General features: G+C 38.7%; 1 protein-coding gene across 1 annotated transcript; it reads left to right on the top strand.

Annotated features, from left to right (window-relative positions):
- The first annotated feature begins 352 nt into the window (after nt 1–352).
- Nucleotides 353–5,821, top strand: LOC121326170 (phosphatidylinositide phosphatase SAC2-like). The gene is made up of 5 exons (XM_041269354.1): nt 353–366; nt 1,867–2,065; nt 4,308–4,379; nt 4,636–4,709; nt 5,358–5,821. The coding sequence occupies exons 2-5, from the start codon at nt 1,872–1,874 to the stop codon at nt 5,558–5,560; spliced, it is 543 nt and encodes a 180-aa protein (XP_041125288.1). The 5' UTR covers nt 353–366; nt 1,867–1,871; the 3' UTR covers nt 5,561–5,821.
- Nucleotides 5,822–16,807: the final 10,986 nt, after the last annotated feature.

Here is a 16,807-nt window from a genome sequence, read left to right as displayed (position 1 = left end):
CTAGGGTTGCAAGGGAACAGGTTAATGGTTAAAATCTGTTGAAACAAGACACGTTTCTGAAGACCAAAGGGGTGTTTTTCATTTCTGAGTTTTAAAAAGTGAAACAAAAAATGATGATACACTAAGTGATTCCAAGCAAGTTTAGAGAACTGTTTTACTGTGTAACTAACAAGCCTCTTTAGTCTAACTGTGTCATTTCAATCTCTTTAAAAGGGGGACTTTACCAGAACGGGTGAAAGGAAGTTGGCTGGTGTTATGAAAGACGGAGTGAACTCTGCAAACAGATACTACCTGAACTGATTTCGGGACACCTACAGACAAGCTATCATAGGTAAGGAGCTCTGTTCTACAGACAAGCTGTCATAGGTAAGGAGCTCTGTTCTACAGACAAGCTGCCATAGGTAAGGAGCTCTGTTCTACAGACAAGCTGCCATAGGTAAGGAGCCCTGTTCTACAGACAAGCTGCCATAGGTAAGGAGCCCTGTTCTACAGACATAGGCAAGGAGCCCCGTTCCTGCTTCTGATAGAGATTCAGTAGGGGCAGGGAGGTGCAAACTAGGATAGAAGGCTGCTAACTGTATGTCACGTGATTGTGTAGTAACTGGGGGCGTGTGGTTTCAGATGGATGGAAGTGTAGTAGCGATTATAATCCAGAACTTGAATAAAACTTCCAAGCAATTTTAAAACGTCGTGCACAAACAGTACCTTCACAAATAGAGCAAAAGACTAATATGTGATTTTCTTTTTTTTGTTTAAGTGGTGACTACTCGACCTATTTTACTATTTTTACATCAGCTTTTCGACTCAAAATAGTCATTCTACCCACAGTGCAAACAGCAAGATTATCAGGTCACAAGTGCAGCAGTCTCTGCTTATCCCCTAGTAACTGCCGGAAAGCAGCATTCAAGGCATTCATTAGGCAACCAACAAATGTTTGTTTGTTTATTGATTTAGTTTTAGTAATATGTATTTTCATCAAACGAACATACAGGTATATTAAAAAGTGGTAGTGGTGGTGGGAGCTCAAACATTATGTCAAAATAAACAATCAAGTTTAAAAAATAAATCAATTGAGTGTGATGAACAGCTGTTTATATAAATTATAATTGGATGAATTAATTGGAAATCATTTTTTGCTGAGAAGGGTCTTCTCAAGTTGAAAACCAATGAGCACAGTTTTTTCAGTGATTTTAGCAACAGAGAAATATTTTTGCTAACATTTTCAGTATATGCCATTTAGTATATTAATTTGTAGCAAAATACTTTAGGGTCACCAATTAACATGTTAAAAATAATCAGACCTTTTTTATTTTTAAAACATAGTTTTTATGGAGATGCTTGAATGCACTTACCTTGTACTCAATACATCCATATGTTCATATGCAAAAGTTGACATCATGGATGCGCAAACATTAGTGTGTAACCTAGAGTATATGGCAACTGACTAATTCAATCGACGATTATTACAGTGCATGTCTAGTGTTATTGAACATAATGATAAAACTCAGCAGGGGATTCATATCCCTGGCAACGTGGGTACAGCATTGGATAGTGTAGTGTACAGAATGTTTCTATGTCACTTTTTTATGTAATATCCCATCAGAGGTGGTACTTGAATTGTAGTGAAAGTTTAACCATATTAACAGGGCGGAGGCTGGGCGAGAGCCAGTGACATCGCTATCGAGCACCTTAACCGCTATGCAAAAGAGCCAGACTCATCTGCAGATGGTGTTATAGAGCTTTTAAACTCATCTCACCCACAGGAGTCAGAATCAGCCACAACTGAGCATCGTAATACACTGCCTTTAGCACATGTTTCTGAGGTGTAATATTCTGGTAATGTCCCTGCTGTGTGTCTCTGTGCAGATCTGATGATGGGGATCCCGGTGACAGAAGACCTGTACTCGGTCTTCACCAAGGAGAAGGAGCACGAGGCTCTGCAGAGGGACAGCCAGCGCAGCCAGCAGGAGCAGGTCAGCCTCCTGCTGCAGAACTACATGAGGCTGCTGCTGCCAGAGGAGGAGAAGTTCCATGGGGGTTGGGCGCTGCTTGACTGCGACCCCAGGTCAGTGCACATTCTCCTGGCTCGTCTTGGTGTCACCCTGATAAAAATAAGTATAGCACAGTATAATAAAGCAGAGCGAGATCATCGTAAGGCACAGGTAAGCATTCTAAAGCACAGACAATGAGAAATGCATGGTATAGCATAACCATGGGAGAAGTATGGTAAACGTGCAAAAATACTGTGGTCAACTTTTGTAAGCATGATTCCACCGAGGGTGCTAAATACAAAATGTTGCTAAAAAATGTATATATATATAATAGATATATAAAACAAGAAAGGTCATTTGTGCACTACAATGCGTAATATTTACAAGGTGCTGACCAGTATAAGGTAATTACATATAGTGAAAGTAGAGTCTCTACGGCAATGCAAAAGTTAAAAATTCTTTCAGCCAAACTTTCAGTTTAGATGGCTTACCAAAAGTTTCCATACAGACATTCTTGGTCGCACACGGTAGTGTCGAAATGTGTTGTTTGTTTGTTTATTTTTATAGTTATGTTTTAAACTAATAGAGATTTTTTGATGAAAATAAATGAGCAGGAGTTATACAATTGATCCTTTTGAAGCAAAATAACAAGAGTGCGACCATGAATGTCTCTACGGAAACTCTTTTGGTAAGCCATCTAAACTGAAAGGCTGAAAGAATTTTGAATTGCCGTAGCATGTTTAGGGTCATGCATAAAAATGCTGGACAGGCCTGGTTGCCTATATTAACGAGACCTCAGTGACTTTGAAAGAGGGTGTTATGCAGGAGCTTCATTGATCCTAAACAATATATATATATTATCATATATTATTATATATATATAATATATATTATAGCATATATATATATATATAATAATTCTAAGAGTGTTGGTATCTATGCCTTTATAAAAAGCCGTACTAATAGTATATATATATACGTATATATATATATATGATATATTATATATATATTATATATATACAGATATACATACATACATACATACATCGCCCAGCCACTTTAGTAGGACCTGTCTTTCCAATTGGGTTTTGCATCAGCCTGAATTAGGCTGATCGTTTGATGTGACATCCATGTAAATCTGTGAGAGCAGAACAGCATTGGTATGCAAGTGGGTGCACATCGAGCAAGTGACACGCTAGCAAGGACAGTCGTGATTTATAGACTGCTCCAAGACATCGTTCATCAGAGTCGTTCATCAGCAAAGGCAAAGCAAAGGAAAAGTGGTCAAGAGGGAGAAACAGGTTTGTCTTATCCAATGTTGAAGCTTTCTGTGATTGGGTCCAGTAGATCACATGACACAGAAAATGTGCATATATTGCTGACTAGCGGAATCTCGGATAGGTACTTACATTCTCCAGCTTTGTAGTTTGCCAGTTTAATTCCCTGCTCTGGGAAGGCTGTCTCATTAGCATGACAGTACAATACATCGATCTGGGAGGGCACTTCACTTTCCTGGATCCAGGCCGAAACAGTTGGCAGGACTCTTGTCCTTGTGTTTTATAGATCTTGGGAACCTGGTGGCAGGTTTTTATAAAAGTCTTTTCATCCTGGCTTCGTGGCCGAGCTTCCAGAGTGAAGATTTGAATCAGTAATTCTTATGTTTATTGGCAGGCAACCAGTCCTTCACATTTATCTCTACTCCATTTCAACTCTTTCAGCTCTGTAGAAAGCTACATCCCATCGAAACTGCTGAGCACTCTAGTAGTATAAGAGACAGAACTCATTTAATAACCAGTAAACTACCCTTGCTTATAAGTTACTATGTTATGTGTATGGTGTCTCTTATTGTGCAAGAGATCTTGTGCAGCTATGTCTGCTCAAATTGTCTGCAATGATCTCTCTTATAAATACACACAACATAGTAACTTTTTATTAAAAAATAAATAAATGGTATTGTAGACAGGGACTACTATTTAACAATGATAACATCTGTACACAGGATACCATTTAGAATTATGACAAACCCCTAACAGTGATTCATTGATTTCTTGTACGTGACTTGTAAATGCCCACATGTGTGTACAGTATGTATGCCCTTTTAGTTGATAGAGTTAATATCACTGTGACATTTCACCTTTATACCTTAAGTTGATATATCTAGTTTCATGGACTCCATCAGCTCTATTCTCATATTCTAGGGTTACGCTTCACTTATAATAAAGTAAATTGATGGACAGCTGGACGGCATGTGTTTCTGCTATAGCTCTGCTCATTCCCTGTGGATCCTGAACCCCAACTTCTTCTCTTTTGCAGTCTGATTGATGCCACTCATAAGGACGTGGATGTTCTGCTGCTGCTGTCTAACTGTGCCTACTACGTGGCCTAGTAAGTGTCCATTAAATCTGTTCATTCAAAACAGTGATTCGTGAGTGATCAGCGAGCCTTTATAAAAGACAGACATACCGGACTGTACCACTCTCGAAGAATGTATCGAGCTGCAGCCTGACCGAACTGGTTATTAGGTTATTAATTTTGTTCAAGTAGCTGGAAGGGATTACTGTTTAATAGTAACTCCTCAACACTGCCAGTGCGCCACAGACGATGAAGATGAGTGCTTACAGCTGTTATTGACTCTTCACAGCTACGATGACGAAGCTGACAAAGTCAACCAGTATCAAAGGCTGAGTCTAGAAAACCTGGAGAAGATAGAAATAGGTAAGACACTCACTAGATCTACCAAACTGAACTTGGAAAGAAGGTTAACATTAAAGGGGCCTTACTGAAATACTGTTGGTCTGTTTCAGGAAGATAGGGGGAATACTGTATGAAACCACACATACGCATTTGCTGGAAGCCACAAATGCACCACTGTATAAAGACAGTGGATGGTGATCCATTTAAAATGTTTTGGTGAGCTTGGTGAATGTTTTTAAACACATTGAATATATAAAGGTCTAATGTGAAAGTGGCCGTGCTGTTTTGTTTAAGAAACTGTTTACCCAAGAAACTAGGAAACAGTGAGCTCAACAGTTGACTCATTGCAGATAGGGTAGCTGCAGTCAGAAATGCAGTCCTCAGACTGTCCAATGCCTTTAACCCTGCCTCTCAAGTTGTGTTGCAGAGTGTTTTTTTTTTTTCAAGAAGAACCACATATCTACATTCCATGCAGATTTCACATATTAATTTATATTAACAAGGCCCCAACTTTCATTACAGCACTCCCTTGCTAGAAGGGAGCCAGGTTATAAGGCGTCCATGGCTCCCATTTGGTTTTGTTGTACCAAGGGGACTAATGAACATTGCGTCTTCCCACAATGTCTAACCTTCAGTGATTCACATGGTTATCTCTGTTGTACCCTGAAGGCCCTGAGCCCACGTTTTTCGGGAAGCCCAAGTTCTCGTGCATGAGGCTGCATTACAAACACCAGGAGACCAGCGGGTACTTCCACACGCTCCGAGCCGTGCCCCACAGCCCAGAGGAAGATGGAAAAGGTATGTACTTTACACTTGTTTACTTTGTAAAAGGAAACCATGCAGCGGTTCTCTCCCACAGCAGAAGGGGCTGAATTTAAGTAATTTTCCGATACCACGTTTAATTAAGTAGCACTTAACACCCCATCCAAGGCTTCCTTTGTCCTTGAAAATTGGGTGCCACCGAATAGACCAGCTTCTATAGCTTTGTAGAACTGTAACAGCGCATATGTCATTCATAGCTCAGAAACCCCCCACTTGTAAATAGTGTTTACTTTTGTCAGCTATTATGTGTTAACTTACTATGCACTGTTACTTGTTTTCACTTCCATATTCTACAGTGTGAGGCCACATAATTCCACCAACTACACCCATAACAATATTATTTTCATATTTGCTTTACTTTATTTTTGGTGTTAATGTTTAATAGTGTTGTTGTTAAATGTGTGTTTATTAAATGAATCCAGCAAAGGGTTAATTTCTTGATGTAAATACCCATTTCTATGTGAGAGTGTGGATAGAGTGGAGAAAACTATATGCCGTTGGGGGTCCAATTCATGAATTATTCAGTTTAAGTTGAAATGAGGCAGATGTGTATAAAAGGCTGCAATTCACCTGTATGTTCAGTCTTGTAGATGATGGGGCATAGGAAGGAGCTCAAGTGAGTTGATGCTAAAAATAATTGGTTTTGTTTTCTTTTAACAAAAGTTCTCAATAGCTTCTCTATTTCAACAGTTGCCTGGCTCGCAGCCTCTTTGCCTGACCCTAACCTTCACACAGTTGATGTAAACTGCTTTTTTAAAATAAACTATGAAAAAGATTTCATTCTGTAAAAATGAACATGATTGTGCATCAACCACTTATTTTTTGGGCTAATCCTGGCAATCCAGGGTGATTCCCCAGCACTGTAAAAAAAGAAAAAAGAAAAATGCAGTTGTAGCTATAGGTTGATTAAACCAACCCATTAGGTCTTTATTACAATGTAACTTATTAAATATGTTTGGTAATTGGTGTGGTTTTACACAGAGCACTACATTTGAAATTGAAGACATAACAAAAGCCTTTATTGGGCTAGTGTTCCAGTTATACATTTTTTGCATTATCGAATGGTGATTTCCAATTGTGGACACAAGATGACTGTTCTGCAGTTACGACTGCCAGTGTGATAATGTGTTCATGTGGAAAGAACAAATAGAAAATGTGGGATCCTGTGGTACTTGGTGGATTAATTATTAAAATAATATGCAGGTATTTAAATATGGGCAGAATATCTTGTTCTTCATTAAAGATACTCAGTTTCAGAAAAAAAGATTCCTGGCACTTGAGTTTTTTATTTTGGGAAAAGTTTTTGTTTTCATTATTTTCCTGTGTCCTATTTGGACACATTCTTCTTGTACTGGCACTTTTCCTTTATTTACTCTGTGTCACATTGATGTATCACATTGCTTATATATACAGTTTCATAAACTAGAATAGGACCCAGCTGGAACAATGAAGATGACGAGGACCTCCCTGATACACAACTGAAAGCATCAGCAGTGGTTGCACAGAAAACAGAAAACACCTGGGATATGTAGCACACACTTTTAGGCTTTGCTTTGTATCATTGATTCTTTACTGTATGCTATAAGATATAAAAGAAAGCTGCATCTCCCTGTTGAAGGTTTGTTCCAGTCAGGGCAAAACAGCAGATCTGAATGCCTCCATACCTAAGATTACACATGTAACACTCAGGTTTCATGAGAAAGTCTCAAGTCACAACGAAAAGATTCCAGCTCTGATGGAGTTCTGATTTTTAATGTTTTTAGGTAAAAGAATTGGGTTCAATTTTGAATTAAAAAAACAGGTAATATCAGGCTTTAATCCCAAACCTGCCCACAGACTTAGAATAGGGAAGAAAAACTTCAGATTACTTTTTATCAGACTTCCATTCAATACACTTATTAAACATTATATGTGCTTAATAGTTAATACCCAGCTCAATATTTGTTTTATTTATTTATTTAACTAATTAATCCTAAATTAAATTAGATTTAATTAAAATTCTGAAACTCCAGATTTTAGTTTCAGTTAGATTTAGCTGAGTTTAATTTATCTTGCCACAATACTATAACTTCCTGTGTTACAGGTAAAAGGACCCCATGAAGGCAGTATACTTGTGTTCTAAACTGCACAGAGGAAACTACGTGGGGTTCTATTACCCAGGAAGTAAATAGGGAATATGTAATTCTGTCATAAGATAAACATACTTCACTTGAAAGTGAAAATCAAAGAGCAAAGTAAATGTTCTTTAAAGAATCTTTATTTCACCAAAAAGTTATCTTAGTTTAAATGAAAGAAATAAAAATTGAAAGATGACTTCTAAATACAACACACGGAATACATTCTTCTAAATACAACACGCTAAATACATTCTTCTGAATACAACACGTTGAATACATTCTTATAAATGCAACACGTTGAATACATTCTTCTACATACAACACATTGAATACATTCTTATAAATACAACACGTTGAATACATTCTTCTAAATGCAACACGCTGAATACATTCTTATAAATACAACACGTTGAATATATTTTTCTAAATACAACACGCTGAATACATTCTTCTAAATACAACATGCTGAATACATTCGTCTTTGCCATGTACTGGACACAATTCTTATCTTAACGGCAACAGAAATGCTGCATTCAAGGTTTCACACACTACCCACTGAAAAAAGGGCAAAGCTGAGTGATATAATACCCGGCATGGTTAAACAAAGCCCTCACGTTATTTCTAGCAGTTGAGTTTATCGATTTTTCATGGTATGGAATTTAACTTTCAGTGAAATTGGCAAATATCCAAGGCTGTCGGTTTGCAGACACAGTTCAGGCTGAGGAGAGTTGCAGACAGTTAAGGGATGAGAGAAATTCAGAGGCAGGATATGAAGTTGACTTTATAGATCTGAAGATGGCTCTAAATCTTGATTTACCTGCCTTCACTTGGATGTAGACCAGGGGTGTCAAATTCCAGTCACTGAGGGCCACAGGATCTTCTGGTTTTCATTCCAACTTAATCTCTCAATTAACTTAATTGATCTAATTATGTGTTCAATGGGACATATTTAATATTTTTTCAAGGTATTTTATAGTTGACGATTTAAAAAATGCACTTTATTCAAGGTACGCTACCTTTAAAATATTCTGAGGCCTGGAGAGAAGTGTTAAGATTGTCTAATTAATCAAATAATTAGACCAATTAAGTAATTGAGGGGTTGGGTGTAATGAAAGCCAAAAGACACTGCGGCCCTCCAGGAAGTGAGTTTGACACCGCTGATGTAGACAAATCTAACTACACAATTACATGTTACTTTAACTCTGCAGCCTTATACCATTAAATACCCTGCCTTTTAAAAGGTGAAGTCATCAGTGAAGTCATCTGTACAGGCTTGGATAGAGAAGCACCTGCCAACTGAACCCTATTAGTAATCCTTCAGATCGTCAGTCTTTAAGGTCTTCTGTATTGCGCATTGTAACTGATTTGTAACAGGGAGATGTTTTTGTATATTATAGAATACGGTTTGTACCTATGAATCAGTCATGTGAACAGGGCCAGGATAGTCTGATGTTAATCCAGGCCAGAAGGCAGTATAGAAATAAGCACACAGTATGTAAGCACAGAGCACATTTATTTTAACAATCAATTCCTTCAGACATACAAGTCAGGCACCTCTATTATTGAGCTTGCTAGTTAACCCACGTTACTCCGAATATACCCAAGGCACATCTACACAGCTCAGAGGCTCTCATTTTAGTACAGCCCAGTAGGTGGCACCAAAGAGATATGAACATTACTTAAAGGTACAGTAACAACCCCATATCTTAACCACTGTACATAATAGCCAGGTTTGCTTGGAATAACTGTTAGGTTATTTTGTTAATAAGGCTTCTTCACAAAATTGTTGCTGAATAGTTGCACACAACTCTCACACAGGTTGGTCCAGAGGATCACACCACACATCATGTGATACTTTTCGAGGTATATTGTCATGTCGTTCTCTTACCTCCCGTAAGCAGGATTATAACCCTCCTCTAGCTGTTGTTCTAATAACCATTACATATATTTTTTTAAATAAAACCATAGTACAGATTAGTGTTGTTTCCTGGTACATAGTGATGCCTTTTTTAGGTTATGTGGTGCTACTGAAAGGCTTATGTGGCTAAAACATAAAATAGCTATCAGAAAATGTTTTCCTGAAGTCTACCTTAGAACTGCAATCTCCTTGATTCTTTTGTAGGTGGCTCCACTTGCTGTGTTGAGAGCTATGTCTGGGAGGCTGTCACTGGTGAAGGTGTGAGAACAAGCTGCAGCCTGCTAGTCTAGTTCACTGATTAGCTTAGCAGAGGCACATTCTAACCTGGCTCGCTCCGGTTACTTCATAGGGGAACAGCCCAGTGATTCATGCTGCCAGAATTCTGGGGGAGGCTAATCAAGCACAGCTCTGTCCTGTCAACATGCTCTTGAAATCTAGCAAGACTAGCTCAGCAGAATGGAGTGCTTACCAAGGCACCCATAGAATAAAAGAACCAGCCATTAAAAGATGTGATTTCTACAAAACAGGCCAAGATGCACAGTAGGAACTAATAGCAACATGATCCACACCATGGACCTAAATAATGTGTGATCACTCATTACATTCACCATCATGTTTTCAGATGGTCGCATATTAATATCAGTCACTGCGTGTATGATTGTACCTTGTTAAGTTTCCTATCTATTTATAATGAATAATGTTTTTTTTCAATGTTATGGCAGGGTGAAAAATAAATCCAACAGAGTTAAATGTAAAATGGAAAGAGATTATTCTCTGATCCATGTGCATTTCATGTTTAGTTTCCGATTCTTGTCTTGTTGTTTTTCATCAGCTCACTAAGGTTCATAGACACAAGCCTTGCTTTAAACTAGCCTGGTTCAGAATCTCACAGGAGATTTTTGCTTTGTCATTGTGAGAATAGAGCTGTGAAACTTCATTTGATTATGAGGTGCATTGATTGGTGTTTTTAGGCGGAGTAGGGAATTCAGTAAACAATGCACAGTATCCTATGTTTAATTGAAATATTAAACTACAAAGGATAAACCAACTGATTTTCAATCTGTAAGATTCAGCACCACATAAATACAATTACAGCATCTCTCTTTTCCCTAAATAATAATAATAAAAAAAACTAAATAACAGCAGACTCGATACACCTTGCTGACAGGAGCAATTAACCCAGCCAGTGCTTCATGGCACAAGTCAGCCAGGAGGCTACCACAGGTGTAAGAAGGTAAAACTGATAATTCAATCACGTCACACCTTTAGTCTCGCACTGATGAAGCAATCAGCCTTCGTGGGATTTTGAACCAAGGCAGCATCAAGCTTGTAGCCATGAACCTTACTGAGCTTAAACTTTTAAAACAAGGCTCAACGATGAGATGAAAACCAGAAACGGGAATTAAAAACAAAATGATGTGTGTGACAAATGGGAAAGAGAAGAATATATATATATCATTTTAAAGCTATTTTATCAGCAAAAGGAAAAAAGGAATACTGCAGAAAAAAGCTTGCCATTGAAACTTAGGTCTCAATACTTCTTGGGGCTTCTTAACAAATCCATATTTGGTCTGTTTTCAAATTAATTAAATGAATGAATGAAAATGAGATGAATTAGCACAACAGTGATATCTTTCACTGATACCGCACACTGAAGCAAGACTCACAACCTGTTTTGTTCACTTACATTAATGCTTCTTTGAGTGAGACTGACCACTGGACTAACTCTTCCACCTCCTGGGGTAATTTGAGTCTCCACTAATTACAGACATGTGTCATACATGTAAAGATTGCTTTACACATGAGCAGATCACAGAACTGCACTGCAGAGTGTACTCCAGCTTTAGTGTGTCTACACTGAAGAAAAACTGCACCTCATCAAATCACGGATGAGTTTCCAGTGTGAATGTGACAGGAAGCAAAGCCAAATTAACTGCACCCGGATGACCAGATTCAACTCCTGGATTCTTTTTGCTCAAGTGTGAAAATAGTAATACTAAAACACAGAGTTTCTCTGTTGTTTAATTCAACTTGAAATTGTGGTGCTGTGAGACAGGAGTGATTTACCAACAGAAATGGGGGTTGCCTTGGAAACTTGAACCTGAAAAGAACATTCTGAGATGACAATCAAGTTTACATTCGGCAGCTTTTTTTTCTCTGGTATGTAAGCAGACAACATTTTAAACATTCATTCTGAAAACAAAAACGTGTTTCTGAAATGTTGAGTACTTGGATTACCTTATTATTGATTATCATAACAACAGCATTGTCAGCCACCATTGCAAAAAAAACATTTGAAGGGGATTTTCAGCAGCATTGCTAGTAAAGGGATAATACCACTGCAGTTGCGGGACAGACTGTTTTATCTTTTCATACAATTGTACAATATTTTGTAAGCAAGGTGAGTAGGGTAAAAAGCAATCCCAAAACATTTTGGACAGCACATTCTATATACAATTAACAAAAATATAAATGCAACATGCAACAATTTCTAAGATTTTACTGAGTTCAGTTCATATAAGGAAATCAGTCAATTGAAATTCATTAATTAGGCCCTAATTTATGGATTTCACATGACTGGGAATACGGATATGCATCTGTTGGTCACAGACACCTTTAAAAAAAAAAAATAAAGGTATGGGTGTGGATCAGAAAACCAGTCAGTATCTGGTGTAAACACCATTAGCCTCACGCAGCGCGACACATTTCCTTCGCATAGAGTTGATCAGGCTGTTGATTGTGGCCTGTGGAATGTTGTCCCACTCCTCTTCAAAGGCTGTGCGAAGTTGCTGGATATTGGTGAGAATTGGAACACGCTGTTGTACACGTTGATCCAGAGCATCCCAAACATGCTCAATGGGTGACATGTCTGGTGAGTATGCAGGCCATGGAAGAACTGGGACATTTTCAGCTTCAAGGAATTGTGTACAGACCCTTGCGACATGGGGCTATGCATTATCATGGTGAAACATGAGGTGATGGAGGCGGAGGAATAGTACAACAATGGGCCTCAGGATTTTGTCACGGTATCTCTGTGCATTCAAATTGCCATCGATAAAATGCAATTGTGTTCATTGTCATTAGCTTATGCCTGCCCATACCATAACCCCACCGCCACCATGGGGCACTCTGTTCACAACGTTGACATCAGCAAACAACTCCCCCACACGACGCCATACACGCCGTCTGCCATCTGCCCAGTACAGTTGAAACCAAGATTCATCCGTGAAGAGCACACTTCTCCAGCGTTCCAGTGGCCATCGAAGGTGAAGCATTTGCCCACTCAAGTCTGTTATGACACCGAACTGCAGTCAGGTCAAGACCCTGGTGAGGACAACAAGCACGCAGAGGAGCTTCCCTGAGAAGGTTTCTGACAGTTTGTGCAGAAATTCTTTGGTTGTGCAAACCCACAGTTTCAAAAGCTGTCCGGGTGGCTGGTCTCGGACGACCCCGCAGGTGAAGAAGCCGGATGTGAAGGTCTCTGAGCTGGCGTAGTTGCACTTGGTCTGCGGATGTGAGGCCGGTTGGACGTACTGCCAAATTCTCTAAAACGACGTTGGAGAAGGCTTATAGTAGAGAAATGAACAATGAACATTCACTTCTCTGGCAACAGCTCTGGTGGACAGTACTGCAGTCAGCATGCTAACTGCATGCTCCCTCAAAAGTTGAGACGTCTGTGGCAATGTGTTGTGTGACAAAACTGCACATTTTAGAGTGACCTTTTATTGTCCCCAGCACAAGGTGCACCTGTGTAATGATCATGCTGTTTAATCAGCTTCTTGATATGCCACACCTGTCAGGTGGATGGATTATCTTGGCAAAGGAGAAATGCTCACTAACAGGGATGTAAACAAATTTGTGCACAAAATTTGAGAGAAATAAGTTTTTCGTGCGTATGGAAAATTTCTGGGATCTTTTATTTCAGCTCATGAAACACGGGACCAACACTACATGTTACGTTTATATTTTTGTTCAGTGTATAATCAAATCCATTACTGTATATGTCATGTTTTTTTGGTCAATTTTTACTTTAATAGTAGTTAGCAACTAGCTTACATTTTAACAAATGTTGTTCATTTTTTGTAAATAATTAGTTTAGTATACAATTTTAAAAGTGTACTATAGTAAAAGCAAAGTGCAATAACATGGTAAAGCATAAGAACTGCAAAATTACTGGGGTAAACTTGTGTAAGTTAGTTAAGGGAGGCGGATGTGAGGATATTGTTATACAGCCACAGGTTTGGTTCTGGTTAGAACACCATTTTTTAGTACCAACAGAATAATGAATAAACATCTAACCATGCATATTTTTATGTTGTTTAGATTCATATTTGATATCCTTTCCGTTTCAGTCATGATATCCTGGTAACTTAAAAACTCCTAGAAAAAATGTGCTGTTACTTATATCCACTAAGGGGCAGAGTATTGCATTACCATTGCTTCCTGTTCTGTAGGTCACGTGGTATCTTGGCCATTGGAGTATCTGCAGAAAAAAATCTGCAAATATGTTTAAATGTAGCACACGATGCTATCAGTGATACTGCAAGGTAATCAAATTTATTTGAAAGCCTAAAGCAATGAGGACATTTACTGTAAAGAATAATTCGATTTCAGTTAATAATCATCTTCTGTGTTGCAATGTGAAAAAGATTGAGAGTGGCTATATTCTGAGAACAGAGCAGTGGGAAAATGCTGTTGTTTGGAAGTTGAGTCTGCACTGTTTTGCGTGAACCACCACACTGAATAAAAGTCTACCTTTTGACCTAGACACTTTTCTTATAAAAACCCATCTATGGTCAATAAGAATCTTACCATATTTGATCCCTCTAGGGAGTGTCTTTTTACTAGGTTTTTTCACAGTGTGGCAGCCGTTTGTTTTTCCACTGCCCTCCATTGTTCTTTGTTTTTGTTTACAAATATTTTTTTTTCTTCAGATTTGTAAATGATTGCTCTGACCACTATGCTTGCATTCAGCCCAGAGTCTCTCTCAAGCAGAGACTGACAGTTGTGATGGACTGTGGAAAATGTAGCATTCATAGATCTACACCCCCAAATCAAAACAGCCTAAAGTAAAGAAACACTATTTTTGAAATCAAATGGTGCACTAAACTTTTATGTTATAACACAAAAGACAATACCATAAAGTGTTTAACTTAAGCCCATTTCACACTGGTGTGATCTACCCTGGTCAGAACCTACCTGGGCAGGACCTGATGTTATTCGCGTCGGGTTTTTTAATAAAACAGGGTTGACCTGCTTTATCAAAAATACACAATGCGCGTATCAATGCCTCGGAAGCAGCTTGTTACTGACACTTCCATCCAAGCTTCTCTGGATTGAACCGTTGGCCCAGAATTTAATTAGAGCAAATGATTCTACATCTGTGCTGCAATCTGACTCATGCTGTGCCTCAATCAACAAAAATCATGCCTAAACAGAATAAACAGAACTGTTCCTTACGGAAGTGAAACTTTTCACGCAGGCGTGGCTGTTTGTTATTGCGTTGGCTTGCGAACGGCAGTCAAGCATTTTGCCTCTCTCAACCCGGGTCAAAGTATGTCAACCAACATCCTGAGATGGGTCAATGGGACCCAGGTATGTGGTTTCACACTACACAGGATTATGACCCGGATAGCCAGGACCCGGGTAGGAGTGTCAGTGTGAAAGGGCTTAATTTTATTACCAAGTTTCTTTTTAAGTGATGTATATTTTTAAAGAGCAGGTTGGTACGGCCTGACATATGTTCAGGGACTTTCAAAATCTGTGGAAGTAAGAAATGCCACATGGAATAAAGAGTGATATTTCTTATATCCACTAGGGGCAGAGTGTTTCCGGGGGACAGGTTAATGGCTACAATCTGGTGTACCAGCTGAACTTAGAGAGAAGACATGTTTGAGAGGCCAAAGCTCACTTTCAGTTTCATGATTAACTTCCTCTCTTCAAATAAATGCACAAGTTTTAAATGAGCAAGCTAGTGCTTAACTCTACCCCCTTCTCTACCAGTACAAAACAACTGAGGTTTATTTGTTCTTCATTTGTGTCTAATTCCCATCTCTTACTTGTTGCCTGCCAGCACGTCAACAGTTGAAGCAGTATCAAGCTGGGTTGGAAATGTATTTCTTCAATCTTTTTTTTTTTTTTTTTTTTTTTTGCAGATGATGCATTTTTTGGGGGAAAGCTCATGTTTCTCCAAACTAACTATGCTTGGGTTTTTGCAGCCCCGAGTCATCATTACTCACTGGAACATATTTTGTATATTAAAAAAAAAGGGTCTGTAAGAAGCGTCTTTTAAAACACCCATTAACTGGAACTACCAGCAGATCTGCACAGGGGAAACACAGTTCCTTCATTGAAACACCATGTTGTTTGCTTGTAGCTAACTGATTGCTTGCTGATAGAATCTATGAGAAAATTCTTAAAACTTGTCTTTTCAACATGGCCTTGCGAGATTAAAACATTCTTGCAGTGGTTGCAGTGAAACAAAATAATTGCATGAATCTTACCCATTGTGTACTTTTTATTTCGCTATAGAAAATGTTACAGTAAACCTATTTTCATTTTAAAACAGCTGGTACTATGCAAAGTTAAACAGATCTCTGTTTGCAAACCATACTTTCCGATAGTTATTTCACCTGGAGGGGAAAATTATCCCCACCCCTTCAAAGCTTTATCTTGGCTGATTCCAGTCATTAACCAACCAGTTAATTCCCCTGTTGAGTAAAATGGTTTCAGCCAGTAACATGCTGAGTAACCTGCAATATTTGTAAGGATGAAAAAATTAAGGCTAGAGATCTCAAAGCTTGTTTTATAAATTCATGTATTCAGAGCTTTCAAGTTAAACCTACTAATTTTTTTGGATGTTCATTAGGTAACTGCTATCCTGACTGGGGCTGACGGCGTCCCAGCTGAAATCAATTGGCTCTCGATCTGATGCTGATGGAAACGAGAGAGTCTGATTTCAAATGGCTTTCAATTCAGTCCCAGTGGCAGAAGGAAATGTAGCTTTAGACTGTGTTTAGCCTCTAGTACAGTGCCCCAGGATTAATCCTTAGGCACTCGCTATATCGGATTAAGAACCCTTACAACTCGACTAAAAGCTTTTCCGAGCCACTGGTGGGAATTCTTCCTCTCATTAACATTATCTTGGCTGATTGCTCACAATAACAATGGCTTTTATTACTGCTGGCTCTTACTTGTGGTAGCGACTGTTAAGCATGTACAGCTTTCTGGTGGCTGGAGAAAGTGGACAAAATAAAAGGTAG

This window comes from Polyodon spathula, chromosome 13 (genome assembly GCF_017654505.1).
Source record: "Polyodon spathula isolate WHYD16114869_AA chromosome 13, ASM1765450v1, whole genome shotgun sequence".
In the NCBI taxonomy this organism is placed as follows: Eukaryota; Metazoa; Chordata; class Actinopteri; order Acipenseriformes; family Polyodontidae; genus Polyodon; species Polyodon spathula.
The sequence above is the reverse complement of the archived record's forward strand: the minus strand, read 5'-3'. Positions and strand labels throughout refer to the sequence as shown.